The sequence below is a fragment of the Mirounga leonina genome, unplaced genomic scaffold (genome assembly GCF_011800145.1).
Source record: "Mirounga leonina isolate KUSES-001 unplaced genomic scaffold, KU_Mleo_1.0 Mir_353, whole genome shotgun sequence".
NCBI classification, from domain to species: Eukaryota; Metazoa; Chordata; class Mammalia; order Carnivora; family Phocidae; genus Mirounga; species Mirounga leonina.
In genome coordinates this window covers 59130-77700 of record NW_023270699.1, presented here as the reverse complement: position 1 = coordinate 77700, position 18571 = coordinate 59130, and the positions used below count along the sequence as shown (strand labels likewise).

The 18571-nt window shown below is 42.6% G+C and overlaps 1 protein-coding gene across 1 annotated transcript in view; it reads right to left on the bottom strand.

The window, feature by feature from the left end:
* LOC118026907 (aryl hydrocarbon receptor-like) overlaps positions 1 to 18571 on the bottom strand; it is a 40508-nt gene that overhangs the window by 5121 nt on the left and 16816 nt on the right. Inside the window, exons 4-7 of the mRNA XM_035029963.1 lie at positions 9437 to 9526; positions 4661 to 4787; positions 1356 to 1498; positions 535 to 737 (exon numbers count right to left, since the gene is read on the bottom strand). Coding sequence (XP_034885854.1) covers positions 535 to 737; positions 1356 to 1498; positions 4661 to 4787; positions 9437 to 9526 — 563 coding nt within the window. The remainder of the gene's footprint in view (positions 1 to 534; positions 738 to 1355; positions 1499 to 4660; positions 4788 to 9436; positions 9527 to 18571) is intronic.

The window sequence follows — 18571 nt, the reverse complement described above, 5'->3', positions numbered from 1 at the left end:
AGGGAGCCCGATGCGGCGCTCGATCCCAGGACCCCGGGATCATGACCTGAGCCGAAGGCAGCCGCTTAACCCACTGAGCCACCCAGGTGCCCCGAAGCACTTGTTCTTAAGCCAGTGCTTTCTAGAATGTGTTCTAAGGGGCATTGGCATTGTAGCATGTTAACTGATTCCCCCAAGAAAGGTTCAATGGTCAAATAAAATTTGGGAACAATTGGGTCAAACCTAGTTAGTTAGATTTTTCATAGTGGGACTTACTTCTTGGGGCTTCACTATGTTTTGTTACTGGAAGGTTCTGAGAGGGAGACAAGTATTACTTGGGATTTGCTTTCTGCATCATACCCGAAACCCCATACTCCTACAGTGCCCTTATAAGGGGCATCTTTTCTACTAACTCTCATTACAGAACCTGTTTGGACAGGATTGGCCAACTGTTCTTGCCTTGCCTTTGGTTCTAGACTCAGGATTTGGGCCATAATTACTCTGGGAGCACCCTTGGTTCCCTAGGAGTCATGATTTCTGGTCAGAGGGATGTACCTGGAATCACAGGCTATGGGTGTGAAATCCAATTTGTGTTTTGTTTGGAAAAGAAATGTTTCATCTTGGAGCTCCAGGATGGTGAGTGGCTGGCGAGGTGCTGCAATGGCAAACAGGGTGCGTTGAGGAGACATGAGGATACCATCTTCTGACCTATTGTTCTGTCCAGGGAGGAACTTCAGATGGCCATGGAAATTCAACTCCTAGAAAAAGCAGACCCCAAACATAATGAGAAGAGAAAAGAGAAGAGGATGTTAAGTAGCTAAAATAGTCGATATGACTTTCCTCTTATGGAACACAGAGGGTCCCATACCCTCCTTGTAGTTGAACAGGTAGGACTCAGTATAGGTGTGTGCCCGTTTGGAGCTTCCTCATTCTGCTCTGCCCATTAGGCCCTGATCATTTTTCTTGGCTTCTCAGTCCTCCCTTCGGTCCCTGACCCACACAGCCTTTTTCAAAGAGCTGCGGAGTTAATTGAGCTGTGAGAGGGTATACAATTCCAGGAATTGGTAGGCACTTTTAGCTGATTTGGGGGATGGTGAAGAAGGTGGGTGTTAACATCCTGAGTTCACCAGGGATCTCCACTTAGGATGTACTATAGGTAACAGGTGTAACTAAATCCCAAGTAAATAAATCCCATATCTTAACCAGGCAGAGGAAGGTTCAAAAGACAACTTGGTATTCTGAAATGGCAGTGAGCTGAAGGCCAGATTCACCATCCTGGGATGGTGAGGAAGCCTGGCTCAACCCTTGGGCAGTGTACCATCTGGGCAGAGCACTGGTATAGGAAGTTCCTGAGCCTATAAGGACAGTGTGATTACCAGAAACCCAGAAGAATTGTCCAGCAGGCAGCGGAAGCGACAAACAAAACTTCTTTCCAGATAGGAGGGGTCATCCAAGGGCTGATGCTGCAGGCAGTCGGTGGAGGAGCCACTAAGTGAGAGAAACTTCTCTCCTGCCAGAGCTGGGAAGACAGACAAATGAGGAAGCTCTACCAGAACACTCATCATCACAGAACTGAAATATCTCTAGTTCCCAAAGAAGCTGGTGGGTGGAGAGAATGTGGGGTCACAAGCCCTGTGGCCCAGTGAACCTTAGCCTTGCCCAGTAGAATGACCTTAATCCACCACTCCAGCCGGCTTTCTCATTCATCAGATGATGCTAGCAGTCCTGCCTGCCTCCATGCCTTAGAGTGTCATGAGAATCAAATTAAAAATGAGATGCTGTACATAGCATATATATCCAGGAACCCTATTGGTTCTACTGTTGGAGCCAAATACTTCTCATCACTTCACTCTGCTGTGCTGGCCAGTCTCTCATTATCAGCTGGGTGGAACATCTAGTTGAGAAGAGCATGGACCCTGGACAAGTTATGTAACATCTCCATGGGCCCCAGTTATCTGATCTGACTTAATAAGGTTGTTAGGAGAAATATATTTATATATGTAAAGCAGTTGCAATAGTGCCTGGCACATTGTAACCTCTATATAAATTGGCTGTTACTCTCATCATTTTTTCCCCCTTGCTTTGAATTTGCCATAGCCTTCTAACTGGTGTCCCTGCTTCCACCCTTGCTCCTATGGTCTGTCCTCCACTCAGTAGCCAGAGTGACTTTATTTATTTATTAAAGGTTTTATTTTTATTTTATTTGACAGAGAGACACAGTGAGAGAAGGAACACAAGCAGGGAGAGCGGCAGGCAGAGGGAGAAGCAGGCTTCCCGCAGAGCAGGGAGCCCAATGCGGGGCTTGATTCCAGGACCCTGGGATCATGACCTGAACCGAAGGCAGACGCCCAATAACTGAGCCACCCAGGTGCCCCCAGAGTGACTTTAAAATATAAGTCAGATCATGTCCATTTTGTGTTTAGAACTCTTCAGTGACTTCCTCCCTTAAAGACTGATTCCTTCCCGCACCCTTTCCTGCCCAGGCGCTGGCCAGTTTCCCCTTCCCTGTGCCCTTCTCAGTGGCCTCCTGGCCATTCCTTATCTATGCTAAGTGCACTTCTGCTTGGGGGGCTTTGCATTCATGCTCTTTCTTCCCCCTGCACTCTCCTGCCCCGTTTATCCATGAAAAACAATGCTGCTTTCACCTGTTCTGGAGTGCTGGTTCAGTTTGCTCTCTTTCCTGTCCTAGAGGTTTGTAGGGAAGTCTTTGCAAAGGATAATGAGAAAAATCCCAAACTCTTGGGTTAAAAACAGAAGTACCAATGAAGCTTCATTAGAAAGTCAAAGATGCAAAAACCAAATTTGTTCTCTTTTGCTGTAATTTTCAACCTGACAAGTCAGATTATAGTTACACGGATGGTTTTCCCTGTGTCACATGAAAATTGATTGGTCTAGACTTAAGTGCTGCAGAAGAATAAAAAAGCAGGCTAGAGGGAGGAACAAAGGAAGGCTTATGATCTGATAAGTTTTACTACTTTTGTAATCTCATTTAATAAAACCCCTAGCACAGTGCCTGGCACATGATATACCCTCAATAAATGTTAGAACATATACACACATGTATAAAACACATCAACTTGAATTTGGTTTAGTTGGGTGGTCTTCAGACATTTTTCTGGCATTTTTATAGCATGGCATTAAAGTTTTACTTTTATTCTGAAGAACTGTCATGCATATATTTATAAACATGTAGGTACACTGCTGTATGGTTTCTGCTATTGCAGGGGTATAACAGTGTAAAAGGTATTTAAAAGTATGAAATTATATGCAAAATTCCAGAGTATCCATTGTGAAGGACATAATTCAAACTTGGCAGTGTCAGGAGCTGTATGAAAGTCGGAACTTCAGATTTCTTTTTTTTTTTTTTTAAATTTTATTATGTTATGTTAGTCACCATACAATACCTCAAATTTCTTTTCCTTTCTCTTTTGACCCTAGCTGGTCAACAGGGACAGGGGTGGAGGCACAGAGGTGCAAAGCTCAATGCTGAGAACAGGGTTCCTCCCTTCAGTGAGCTGATAATCTTATGGGAAAGAAAAAAAGTGAAGACCTGTTTTGGGATAAGTAACTACCCTGCTGGACTTATGGCAGGTCAAGACAGAATCTTAGGCGGAATGTTTGGACTGAGAGCAGGCTTCAGAAAGAGACGGACTAAAATCACAGCAGCCAAAGCTGAACTGAATAAAGCTGCGTCTTATGAAGTTACACAACCATATCTTATAGTAAGTCTTGTAAGTTTATTCTGCTTAGTATTTTAAGTTATCCATCACAAAAGCATGTCATTATTAGTGTGCAAACATTGGCATATGGATTCATTTTTTTCTAATTGAAGCCTCTGTTTTTTGAGTATTTTATTTTTTTCTAACCATCCTTCACAACAAAACAGGGAAGAGCCTTTCTTTGCAGCCTGTGTGGGTGCATTAAATGTACTGTAAATACTTGGAAAGGGGTCCTGTATCTGGACTTACAAAATAGCATTTACTTGTAAATGACAATATTGCCTTTTGCCTATGGTATCCCAGCAGTTGGCAGAGTAACACGCTATGGCCATAATGGCCTCATATCTTGTATACTCACCAGATACACAAATATGAGTCCCCTACCAGCTCGATCATCGCTCGGGATGCACCTGTCTGCCGTTAGGGGATGCTCTTACCTGGGCAGGCAGGGTATTTCCTCCAGCGTGAGTCTTATCACTCACCAGTTGGATCCATCTGGGCAAACATCACTCTCCTCATCTGAACATTTACATGTTTACTTTGTCTCAGGTACTGTTCTAGGCACTGGGAATACAGCAGTGAACAAGATCGGCAAAAATCCCTCCCTGTATCCTACTGGTAGTAAAATCAACAGATGCTCATGCCTTATGTGTATTTTCCAGTTCCTAGGAGGATCACATTAGGTCACAGATATGAGATGGTTCTGAAAGATGCAGAGTCCTGTGTCAACACACACTACCCAATTTCCCGATGCAGCCCTTCCTCTTTTCTTCCCCTCATACACCTGGGACTTAGTGAGTGCTCCATCAGTGCTTAACGAAATATACATTGGAGCTGAGAGAGCTTGGCTTCCTGGTCTGATTTCTTCCTCATGGACTATAAGGGTTGAAACACATGTACAGGGTTGATTCTGCATTTAGCCCCCCCCCCCCCCCCCGCCCCCGCAAGCCTTGGTGACTTACAGTGGATGTCCTGCTCACCCTCTCTGCTGACAGGTGCTGCATCTGCAGGCCAGAGAAACTGGCTCTGGAACATGGCTCTGTCCTCCTTGTGGATCAGCTCAAACACACTCTGATAGATGACATCTGACTGCAAAGACCAAGTGACAACATCACCCCCCTGGGGATGCTTCTTGCTTCTCTGAGGCTACATGTGACCTGTTCACCTCAGATGTCCCTGAGTCATCTCTAGCACCTCTGATCCTTCCAGGCATCCTGGACTCGCCTGTCCTTGTCCCTCCCCATCCTGGAGGCTGGCTGGTGCATACTGTTCCTGTTTCCCTCTTCTGGTTTTGCACAGCCAACTTCTCAGGCTGCTGCTGCCCCCAGACCCAGAAAATACCCATGAGATGGGCACTCCCATGGTGTTGGAGGCCATGCCCGTATTGTGTCTTGAAAAGGGTGGCAGTTCTTGGGGCCAAGGGAAAAAAAGACTGCCTAGCAGACAAGTCACAAATCATCATCAGGGATGTGTCCGAGGTGGGGAGACACATAGGAAGCCACTGAAATAGCCCTGGAGAGTTGGCTGAAAGCTTTGTGGAAGGAGAATGTTGAGTTTCCCGGGAAGTCAGTCATCAGCTCTTCTGGATAACACAATTAGACTGAATAAGAGCAAAGATCTCATTTCCAGCGAGATCCAAGTTTGTTCTGTCATTTGTTGAAGGAGATGAGTGAATATAAATGCTAATGTAAACTCAAAAGAAAGGGGTTTGGCAATGTAGTGACTTGAACATGAACAATAATTAAGGTATCCTGTCCTCATACAGATTTTGCAAATATTTTACACATAAAGAGAATGTTAAATAGTTTTCAGATCAGTTTGCCTTGAGAAATCTTAGTGTGTTCCTTGTAAATCACACAGGTTTAATTTAAAAAGTGTAATGAGTCTCTCTACCCTTGCCTGTAGTTAACCATTTATTAAGTTACGTTTTATTTGGGTAAAGTTTGGGATTCTTCTTGATCTTCTGAGAGGAATTAAGTGCAGATGAAAGTTTTCTGTCAGCATTAAAAAGTTCTGATGGCCTAAATTCTACTCCAAATAAGTTATATTCTTCCCCACTCTTCCCCTGCATCCCCCAACCCACACACAACATGATTTTTAGGAACCTCTTGTACATAACCATTTTCTGCACAAAATTCAGGGAAAATGAACTTTTCAGGAGCATCTCCATCTCAGTACATGGCAAGTGCTAAATAAATTATAAGGGTCTGGTCTAATCTATGAAAGGACAAAGATGTTGAGTGAGCCTCCAGGCTGGAAGGAGGGGAAGGGCCAGTGGCATGAAGACCTGAGGAGAAATCACAGGGATGGCAGCATGGGAGCTGAGGCCAAGGGAGGCAGGCTTCTGGGGGACCACCAGGGCAACACAGAACAGACCCCGTGGAGGAAAGCAACAGGGCTCTAGTGGAGCTCAGCACCCAATATGCTGGCGCTCTCTGCCTCCACCTGGTCGCTCTATAAAAACAGCCGCACGCAGTAGTGGAATGGGAAAGCTGTGCACACAGGCAGAGGCCCCAGGCTGTGACCTTGACCTCTCTCCTGTTCACCCATGTTGCTGTCATTCTGCCTGCAGCTCTGCTCACTGCCCCTGGCGTTTCTGAAGGGGAAAGGCATTGCAGCCGGGCAGCACCTCCTCTTCTAACCACGTCGCACAGAAAAACCCACAGCATTTCTCTGAGATGAAGGGCTTTAGCCAAGTTTATTTTTTCTTTTGGAAGCTCCTCTTTATAGGGGTTTCTGTCTCTGAACCCTCCCCTACATTACGTTTCTCCTCAGCAACGGCAAGGAAGCAGGTAGCTCGATGCTGCCAGTGCGGGTATGACGAGTGCGCAGGCCTCCGGTCTGCCTTTGACAAATAAAACTCCTTCTCAGATTCTCATCTAAAAACCAGATACAGCATAATGGTACTGACTTTTTTTTCCTAAAGGAAAGGTGAAGGGGCGCCTGGGTGGCTCAGTCGGTTGAGTGTCTGCCTTCAGCTCAGGTCATGATCTCGGGGTCCTGGGTTCGAGCCCCGCATCGGGCTCCCTGCTCAGTGGGAAGTGCTGCTTCCTCCCCTCCCCGCTCGTGCTCTCTCTTGCTATCTCTGTTTCTGTCTCTTTCTCCCAAATAAGTAAATACATAAAATATTTAAACAAAATAAAGGGGAAAAGGCTGTAAAACTCAGCAAGTGTATGCTCATCACAAGTGAGGGATAAAGTCCAGAGGTGGTGTTGGGTATGAGCTGCACTGCCCAGGTGTAGGGTTGGCATGGGAACATGAAAATTGATTGGTCCAGACTTAGGTGCTGCAGAAGAATAAAAGGTAGACTAGAGGGAGGAACCAAGGAATTTTGAGTCCTCCTATCGCCCCGATTTCAGAAAACCTTCTGTTGCCATGGCTTTGTATGAGCCCCTTCCACTACGTGGTGCGCAATGCACTTGCACAAGCTCTGCTGTTTTCAGTCTGCACAGCAGTTTTGTGGAGCATGGGCTGTCTTCCCTCAGCAGCAGGCCAGGAAAATGCCCCTCAGGTCTCCAGCTGCAGGGAGTGTAACTCAGAGGTGTCCCAGCTGCTGCCCACTGAAATCCACTGGGGCGGCAACTCTAAGGCAGGCCTGCTCCTGGGAGACGGGACTTCTCTGGTGGGCAACTTGGCCTTGAGGGCTCCCCTTTGGCCTTGTCCAATTTCCTCAGAGCCATATGGTGGGGTAATTCTCCTTCCCTAGGGTCAGATCAGAACTTTCAGGACACACAACTTTACACCCTGGCAGGAACCTCAGGAAATGGGACAAACCAACTGCTGGGATGGCTCTTAGGTTTAGATGCTGGGAGAAGCCAGTGGTCAGTGAGGTGGTAATACCTGAATTGTTCTGGCAGATGGCAGAAGAAGGAACAAAAAGGCTGAGGGAAATGGGTGTATTGGAACTAATGCAATTCATTAGTCAAGAAGACCCAGCAGAGATTGCATACCATGGGAGGGCCCAGGGACAAACTATACACCAAGGCCATGAGGAGTGCAATATTGGAGGGACATCAACACCACTAAGAAATTTGGTGGTAGGTGACTGTCCTATTGCAGGTCAGGGCTGATGGAAGGAGAGGAAGACACTGGGCTGGGCTCAGAAGAGCTGGGCTCATGAATGTCCATTGGGATGATGGAGCCCTGAGGTAGGAGAGGCCAGATGGCTTCAATTACAGTGATGGCTAGCAAGGCAGAAGAAATAATCAAGGGGGCTTGGACCATAAGGTGTTGTGGAGTTGGTTAATAGAGCATGGCATCTCAAGGGGCAAAAGAGATGGGCAGCCAACAATGATACTGCTTAACATCTACAATTAAAGGCAACAGTGCAAAGTCAGGAGGCTGAGGGCTGTTATCTCGGTGAAAAATGACAATCCTTTGCTCAGTTTCTGGACCTGAGACAAATTTCAGATCTGAAATCCACTGACTGAAGAGGTGGCATGGTCCCTAGGTAGAAGGGCCCTACAATACCATGGCAAGGTATTTACTCAAGATACTCAAGATACTGACCATGCCTTCTACCCAACAGCACTACTTTCCACGACCTCCCTGGGATATGATATTGCCTGTGATTTACTATCTTGACTGGTGTTGGAGGGGGTAGTTTCAAGGGTTTCCTCTTGGACTTTTCTACTGTGATATCTCTCACTTTATGGGCCAAGAACCTAGTCTGGGGGTTACTCCAGTTGTCAACTAGATTGATTCCAATTACATGCTCAGGAAATGGACAAATGACCACTGGGTGGGTCCTGGACTTGGTAAGTTTGCTGTGAACCAGACTAGAGCTGGCACTTCATGTATTATCTGGCCCCAATGGGCCTTCATCCTGACGTGAGGACCATGATGGTGCTGGGTCCCTGGACTCAGAGATGTGCTGGGGTGATGGCTGAGGGTGAGCAGAATTCAGAATGGAGAGCAGAGGAGGGCCAGGTGCTACCCTGAGACCAGCTGCAGTTTGTCCCACTCACCTCTCTCTTTTGAGGTCCCCCCAGGGAGAGAGGCTCATGGGAATTCCTCCTGTGGAGGAGTAGATTGGTGCAGCACAAGAAGTCAGTATGTGCCTCTCAGGTTTCTGACTGAGGTGCATGTGAGGTTGCCCCTCTTGGATGCACACTTGTTTGTGCTGGGGCCACTCTTCCTACAGATTGCTCCCAGCCAGTGACTGAGCATGGCAGGGACACCAAGGCAGGCCTATTCCTGGGAGCAGAGGGGCTTTTCTGCCAGGTGACTTTGGATTGAGGATGCCCCATTCTGCCAGGTGACTTTGAATTGAGGATGCCCCATTTTGCTGGGTGACTTTGGATTGAGGATGCCCCATTCTGCTGGGTGACTTTGGATTGAAGATGCCCCATTGATCCTGTACTGCAGTTGAAGACACTTCCACCCACCCCCATTCTTTCTGTCTCCTGCCCAAGGGTCAGACCTGCTGCCCCCAACCCCTGTTCCCTTCCAGGTCCTCCCAGGATTTTCTCCTGAGGAATCTCTTGCTCATCTCATCCTGCCTTGGCATCTGCTCCTCAGAGGATCTAGGCTACCATGCCCTCCACCAGATGAGGAAGTCAGTACTCTGGGAAGGCTCAGTTGAAGACTTAGGATGTGCATGTGGGAGACTGAGATGGAGACCCAGATCTTTGAAATTCCATTATAGTCCCATGGAGACAAGCGTCACATGGCCCTGTCTCCCTCCTCTCCCAACTAGATTCACCCAAACTCTTCAAATGAAAAGTACAACCACTCACTTGATGAAATCCTAGGTAGTCCTGGACTGTGGGAGAGACGTAGAAAACATAGCCATCCTCTGTAACAGCCATGAGGAAGCCGTTGAGAGCCTGGGGAGAGGCAGAGAAGAGTTAGTTTGGGTTTATTCCTTATTCCTCAGTCTTGTGGAGCTCCTAAGGGCCAGGATCCAGGTCTGTGAGGGGTTTCTCTGAGTTTCCTTTTGGTGAGCAGTGCCACTCATATCCTGAATTGTCTCTTCTAAAGCAGGGCCTGGGATATCCTGTTACAAATATCTCTCACTCATACCAGCTCCTGGAGAGAAGACAAGTGTGTGTGTATATGTGTGTCTGAGGCGGCAAAGTAGAGCCAATTCCAGCTTCAATCTATTGAGAACACTGCAAACTGAATAATTAAACAAATACACACGCACATATTCTGTTTTTCCCTCTGCATCTCTGTTGTGGGTCTCACCCTTTGGTTAAAAAAAATCCATTCAAGGCTTCTCATCTGTAGGAGATGAAAAAGCAGCTCCATGTTTTCCATTGGCTGAGGCTGCATGTTGGTCTCACCTGGGCAGGTGGCTAAAAAAAAGTGCTCATTTATCCTCCCACCCTTCTGGGATCCACCCTATTAGAAACCCTGAGTATAAATTTTTAACCATTTCCCCTGGGGATCCTGAGGAGGCATCCAATCTAAGGACATGGTTTTGGTCATGATTGAGATGCATTTTAATTTTAAGCTTTCAGGGGAACCACGTGGTTATTGTTTGCTTGTAAGTAAATAATAGTTAATCTACTCTGCTCCAGAAACCTCATGCTTGCGTTCAGGATTGTGGAAATAAATGAACACCAAACAAATGAGAAAAGCAGAGGCTATGTATTCAAAGCTTGCTAGAGCAAGGGAGTCAGCCGTGGTCACTTGAGTTTTAGCAGAGACTCAAAGGCAGACAGAGGAGGAGGGAACGCTTCATAGTGGAGAAGAGGGATGGCTTCGGGTGTGACCTGCCTGGAAGCTGTTGGCATGGTGAGCCTGGAGGTGGCTAACTAGAGGCAGGGTCTCCTACATGACTGGTTAAGGGAGCGTATCTGGCTTTCTCTCTTTGGTTATAAGTTGGAAGCAGGGAGAAAAATTAGGGAAGCTGTCAGTTATTCATCACGTCCTGGCCATTCTGGGTAGATTGTTACAGAAGTCATTGTCCTGATTCCTGAATGTTACTAAAGATAGTAGTCTGATTTTCTATAACTCTGACTTTTAAAACAGGCTGACTTTTGGGATAAATGTTTATTGTAAACAAGGGTTTGGATTCCTGGAAAGGCTGCTGCAGGCTGTGAGTCAGAGTCCTATTTTTATATATGGTCTTGCCATTGTCTCCTTGTATATTCAGTCTCCTAGGATAAGTGTAATAGAGAAAATGAAAGATGTGGTTCATATATACAATGGAATATTACTTAGCCATCAGAAAGGATGAATACCCACCATTTGCATCGATATGGATGGAACTGAAGGGGATTATGCTAAGCGAAATAAGTTAAGCAGAGAAAGACAATTATCATATGATTTCACTCATATGTGGAATATAAGGAATAGCACAGAGGACCACAGGGGAAGGGAGGGAAAACTGAATGGGAAGAAATCAGAGAGGGAGACAAACCATGAGAGACTTTGGACTCTGGGAACCAAACTGAGGGTTACAGACGGGAGGTGGGTGGGCAGATGGGGTAGCCGGGTGATGGGCATTAAGGAGGACACATGTGGTGATGAGCACTGGGTGTTATATGCAACTAATGAATCATTGAACACCACATCGAAAACTAAGGATGTACTATATGTTGGCTAATTGAACATAAGAAAAAAAATAAAAATGGAGGGAAAAAAGCCCCAAAACAAAAAAACCCCAAAATAAATAAAATCTTTTTAAAAAGACCCAAATAAACTCAGAAATGAAAGACATTAAAATTGATAACAAATAAATATGTAGTATCATAAGAGACTACTGCAAACATCTGTATTCCAAAAAACTGAAAAACCTAGAAGAAATGACCTATATTTGGAATCTGAAAAAGCTGAATTCAGAGAAACAAAGTTTAATGATGGAGCTAGAAGGTGGCGGAATTGGTAAGATGTTAAAGGGTACAAATTTGCATCTAGAAGATGAAAAAGTTTTGGGGATTATGCACTGCATTGTGATTATAGTTAATATTGTGTTATATACTTCAAAGTTGCTAAGACACTAGACCTTAAATGTTAGTGCAGAAAAGAAATAGTAATTATGGGACATGGAGCTGTTAAGCTAATGCTATAGTGTGTCATGTTGCAATATATAAATGTATCAAACAACATGTTTTACACCTTATATATACCTTTGCACAATGTTATATATCAATTATATCTTTAGGAAATGTTATAACAAATATGATCGAAGAGATTAAGGTTACTGAGAGTACAAATGAGACTTCAGGAGTGACATCAGCACACTGGCAGAAGGTCCCATAAACCCTCCTGTGGCGGAAAATGAGAGCTAAGTGAAATAAGCCAGATGCAGAAAAAGACAAATGCTATATGATCTCATTTATATGTAAATTCTAAAATAGTCAAACTCATAGAAGCAGAGAGCAGAATGGTGGTTGCCAAGGCATGGGGAAATGTTGATCAAGGGGTACAAAGTTTCATTTATATAAAAGGAGTAATTTCTGGGGATCTCATGTATAAAACTGTGACTGTAGTTAAAGTGCTATATTGTATGCTTGAAATTTGCTAAGAGGGTTATCTTAAATGTTTTCATTACTAAAAAGAAGATAACTATTTTAAGTGATAAATATGTTAATTAGCTTGTTTTATATTATTTAACAATATATACATATAAAACAAGATGAAAGCAGAGAGGGAGACAAACCGTAAGAGACTTTTAATCGTAAGAAACAAACAAGGTTGCTGGAGGGGCAACCTTGGGGAGTAACTGAGTGATGGGCATTAAAGAGAGCACGGGATGTAATGAGCACTGGGTGTTACATAAGACAGATGAATCACTGAACTCTACCTTTGAAACTAATAATACACTATATGTTAATTAATAAATTTAAATAAATGGGAAAAATTAAAAAAAAGAAACATCAAGTTGTATGCCTTAAATATATGTAATTGCAATTGTCAATTAATCTTAATAAAACTGGAGAAAACACAGGCAAAAAAAAAAAAGGGATAATGAAAGATTTTCAGTCTCTCTTCCTGGGTAAAATCTAAGAAGTGATTATTGTGAAGCGATTACTAAGAAGTGGTGAGTCGAGCCAGAGGAAGCCTGTGACTCGTCATAGCTCCCCAGCCCAGAGGGGGTAGGAGAGCCCCTCTGACTGACTTATTTCACTTAGCATAATACTCTCTAGCTCTACCCATGTCATTGCAAATAGCAAGATTTCATTCTTTTTTATGGCTGAGTAATATTCCATTGTGTATATACCACATCTTCTCTGTCCATCCATCAGATGGACATTTGGGCTGTCTCCATAGTTTGGCTATTGTAAATAATGCTGCTATAAACATCAGGGTGCATGTATCCCTTTGAATTAGTATTTTTGTATTCTTTAGGTAAATACCTAGTAGTGCAGTTGCTGGGCCATAGGGTAGCTCTATTTTTAACTTTTTGAGGAACCTCCATATTGATATCCACAGTGGCTGCACCAGTTTGCATTCCCACCAACAGGGCATGAGGTCTTCCCTTTCTCTGAATCCTTGCCAACACCTGTTATTTTTTGTGTTGTTGATTTTAGCCATTCTGACAGGTGTGAGGTGGTATCTCATTGTGGTTTTGATTTGCATTTCCCTGATGATGAGTGATACTGAGCATCTTTTCATGTGTCTGTTAGCCATCTGTATATCTTCTTATAGATAAAATGTCTACTCATATCTTCTGCCCATTTTTTAACTGGATTATTTATCTTTTGGGTGTTGAGTTTGATAAGTTCTTTATGGATTTTGTATACTAACCCTTCATCAGATATGTCATTTGGCAATATCTTCTCCCATTCTGAAGGTTGCCTTTTAGTTTTGTTGATTGTTTCCTTTGCTGTGCAGAAGCTTTTTATTTTGATGAAGTCCCAATAGTTTATTTTTGCTTTTGTTTCCCTTGCCTCAGGAGACATATCTAGTAAGAAGTTGGTTGATGTCCAAGAGGTTGCTGCCTGTTTTCTCCTGTAGGATTTTGATGGTTTCCTGTCTCACATTTAGGTCTTTCATCCATTTTGAATTTATTTTTGTGTATGGTGTTAGAAAGTGGTCTAGTTTCACTCTTCTGCATGTGGCTGTCCAGTTTTTCCAACACCATTTGTTGAAGAGACTACCTTTTTCCTGTTGGATATTCTTTCCTGCTTTGTTGAAGATTAGTTGACCATACAGTTGTGGGTCCATTTCTGAGTTCTCTATTCTGTTCCATTGATCTATGTGTCTGTTTTTGTGCCAGTACCATACTGTCTTGATGATTACAGCTTTGTAATATGGCTGTAAATCTGGAATTGTGATGCTCCCCACTTTGTTTTTCTTTTTCAACATTACTTTGGCTATTTGGGGTCTTTTCTGGTTCCATACAAATTTTAAAATTGTTTGTTCTAGCTCTGTGAAAAATGCAGGAATTCAGCAAAGTCACAGCATATAAAATCAAGGCACAGAAGTCTGTTGCATTTCTATACACTAATAATGAAGCAGCAGAAAGAGAAATCAAGGAATTGATCCCATTTACAATTGCACCAAAACCCATAAGATACCTAGGAATAAACCTAACTGAAGAGATAAAAGAGCTGTACTCTGAGAACTATAGAACACTTATGAAAGAAGTTGAAGAGGACACACAAAAAAAGGAAAAACATTCCATGCTCATGGACTGGAAGAACAAATATTGTTAAAATGTCTATACTACCCCCAAACAATCTACATATTCAATGCAATCCCTATCAAAATAACTCTCTTGTATTTCTAATTTCAGTAGTTTTCTCCTTTCCCCCCCCAATCTAACTAAAGATTTGTTAATTTTGTTGATCTTTTCAAATAACTGTTCCTTAGCTTTTCTGTATTGTTTTTCTATTCTCTATTTAATTCATTTTCATTCTAGTCTTTATTACTTCCTTCCTCTATGTGCTTTGGGTTTAGTTTGCTCTTCTTTTTACAATTTCTGAAGATGAGGTTATTGATTTGAGATCTTTATTTTTTTTAAATATAGGCATTTATAGCTGTAAGTGTTCCTCAAAGCAATGCTTTAATGGCATTTGATAAGTTTTGGTATGTTGGTTTTGTTTTCATTCATCTGAAAGTATTTTCTAACTTTTCTTGTGATTTCTTCTTTGACCCATTGGTTATTTAGGAAAGTGTTCCCTACTTCCTAAATATTTTAGATATTCCAGTTTTCCTTCTGTTAGGATTTCTTTCTTTTCTTTTTTAAAAAATATTTCTAGTATTTTATTTGTTTTATTGTTTTATTTGTTTCCTATGGTTAAAAGTCTCTTATGGTTTGTCTCCCTCTCTGGTTTCATTTTGTTTTATTTTTTCCTCTCTTCCCCTATGATCCTCTGTTTTGTTTCTTAAATTCCACATATCAGTGAGATCATATGATAATTGTCTTTTACAATAGCACCAAAAACCATAAGATACCTCGGAATAAACCTAACCAAAGAGGTAAAGGATCTATACTCTAGGAACTACAAAACACTCATGAAAGAAATTGAAGAAGACACAAAAAGGTGGAAAAATATTCCATGCTCATGGATCGGAAGAATAAACATTGTTAAAATGTCTATGCTACCCAGAGCAATCTATACCTTCAATGCCATCCCGATCAAAATTCCAATGACATTTTTCAAAGTGCTGGGACAAACAGTCCTAAAATTTGTATGGAATCAGAAAAGACCCCGAATCCCCAAGGTAATGTTGAAAAAGAAAAACAAAGCTGGGGGCATCATGTTGCCCGATCTCAAGCTATATTACAAAGCTGTGATCACCAAGACAGCATGGTACTGGCACAAAAACAGACATATAGACCAATGGAACAGAATAGAGAACCCAGATATGGACCCTCAACTCTATGGTCAAATAATCTTTGACAAAACAGGAAAAAACATGCAATGGAAAAAAGACAGTCTCTTCAATAAATGGTGCTGGGCAAATTGGACAGCCACATGCAGAAGAATGAAACTCGACCATTCTCTAACACCATTCACAAAGATAAAGTGGATGAAAGACCTCAATGTGAGATAGGAATCCATCAAAATCCTAGAAGAGAACATAGGCAGTAACCTCTTTGACATCAGCCACAGCAACTTCTTTCAAGATACATCTCCAAAAGCTAGTGAAACAAAAACAAAAATGAACTTCTGGGACTTCATCAAGATAAAAAGCTTCTGCACAGCAAATGAAACAGTCAACAAAACAAAGAGGTAACCCACAGAATGGGAGAAGATATTTGCAAATGACACTACAGATAAAGGGCTGGTATCCGAGATCTATAAAGAACCCAAAAAACAAATAATCAAGTCAAAAAATGGGCAGAAGACATGAAAAGACACTTCTCTGAAGAAGACATACAAATGACTAACAGACACATGAAAAAATGTTCATCATCATTAGCCATCAGGGAAATTCAAATCAAAACCACATTGAGATACCACTTTACACCAGTTAGAATGGCAAAAATGGACAGGGAAAGAAACAACAAATGTTGGAGAGATTGTGGAGAAAGGGGAACCCTCTTACACTGTTGGTGGGAATGCAAGTTGGTACAGCCACTTGGGAAAACAGTGTGGAGGTTCCTCAACAAAAAATTAAAAATAGAGCTACCCTATGACCCAGCAATTGCACTCCTGGGTATTTACCCCAAAGACACAGATGTAGTGAAAAGAAGGGCCATATGCACCCCAGGGTTCAGAGCAGCAATGTCCACAATAGCCAAACTGTGGAAAGAGCCGAGATGCCCTTCAACAGATGAATGGATAAAGAAGATGTGGTCCATCTATACAATGGAATATTACTCAGCCATCAGAAAGGATGCATACCCAACTTTTGCATCAACATGGATGGGACTGGAGGACATTATGCTAAGTGAAAGAAGTCAAGCAGAGAAAGTCAATTATCATATGGTTTCACTTATTTGTAGAACATAAGGAATAGAATGGAGGACATTAGGAGAAAGAAGGGAAAAATGAAGAGGGGGACATCGGAGGGAGAGATGAACCATGAGAGACTATGGACTCTGAGAAACAAACAGGGTTTTAGAGGGGATGGGGGATGGGTTAGCCCAGTGATGGGTATTAAGGAGGGCACGTACTGCATGGACCACTGGATGTTATACAAAAACAATGGATCGTGGATCACCACATCAAAAACTAATGATGTATGGTGAATAACATAACATAATAAAATTAAAAAAATAAAAAATAAAGTAATTAGTATACCCTTAAAAAAAAAAAATGGAGTAGGGGGAGCCAGAGGTCGGAACTCTCACACCCTGCTACTCATCATCAACTGCAGACCCCAACAGGAAGAGACAAGTCTATACCACTTTAGCTACTTTACTATTCCCCAGGAAAAAGAATGGCTCTTCTCATCCCCCTAGCAATAGCCCAGCCAATGAGAGGCTGTCACAGCCCAGCCAATGAGAGGCTGTCACAGCCCAGCCAATGAGAGGTTGTCACAGCCCAGCCAATGAGACAGTCACAGCTCAACCAATGAGAAGCCATTACACTGCCAGCTCCCAGTTTACTCCGGTGGACTTTTTGTTGATAAGAGCTCTTCCAACTCCCCCTTTCCTCTATAAGAAAGCATTCTTATTGTTTGTTCTCTGGACTGGCCTATGGTTTTGCCCTAGCATGCTTGTCTCAAATTATAATTCTCTGCTATTCCCAAATAGACTTGCTTTTGTTGGTAAAATAACTGACAGCTTTATTTTTAAGGTTAACAGTTCTTTATCAATTGAAAGAAGTTAATTTTTTTCCTTAGCAACTAAAATTAATTTTTACAGATAGCCATTTAAAATGCAACTAAACATAAAGTTGTGACAGTTAGCTTTATGTGTCAATTTGGCTAGGCTGTGGTGCCCAGAGATTGGTTCAAATACTAGTCTAGATGTTTCTGTGAAGGCATTTATTTTTAAATATTTTTTAAAAACAATTTTTAAAAATTTATTTTAGAGAGAGAGCACGAGCGAGCAGGGGAAGGAGCAGAGGGGGAGAGAGAGGGAGAGAGAATCTGAAGCAGATTCTACACTCAGCATGGAGCTTGAAGTGGGGTTTGATCTCATGACCACGAGATCATAATGAGCTGAAGCCGAGTTGGAGGCTTCATCAACTGAGCCACCCAGGCACCCCAAAGCCATTTATTTTTAAATGTGAATAACATCTAAATCAGTGGACTTTGAGTAAAGCAGATTACTTTCCATAACATGGGTGGGTTATATCCAATCAGTTGAAGGACTTAAGAGAAAAAAAACGCTGAGGTTCCCCCAGGGAGAAATAATTTTGCGTTCAGTCTTTGGACTCAAGACTGCAACATCAGTTCTTTCCTGAGTATACAGGCTTCCAGCCTGCCCTACAGGTTTCATATTTGTCACGGCCCACAATCACATGAGCTAATTTCTTAAAATCTCTCTTTCTCTCTCTCTACACACACACACACACACACACACACACACACACACACAACCTATTGGGTCTATTTCTCTGGAGAACCCTGAATAATTCAGAATTTTGATCATTTTTAGCTAAATAAACATTTGAAATTATTCTTTTTTTTTTTTTTTTTAAAGATTTTATTTATTTATTTGACAGAGAGATACACAGCGAGAGAGGGAACACAAGCAGGGGGAGTGGGAGAGGGAGAAGCAGGCTTCCCGCGGAGCAGGGAGCCCGATGTGGGGCTCAATCCCAGGACCCTGGGATCATGACCTGAGCCGAAGGCAGACGCTTAACGACTGAGCCACCCAGGCGCCCCTTGAAATTATTCTTTAGGAATTTCATTGTAAGAGATGCTTTGTGTTAAAATTTCTATCTTAAGGATAAAATTACAAAACAGTTCAAACTCACTAAAAAGTAGAGATCAAACTAACTAACAGTCATGTATCCAGATTTAACATATATTAATATTTGTAGCGGGTCTCTTTTGAAGTTTAAAAAAAAGATCTG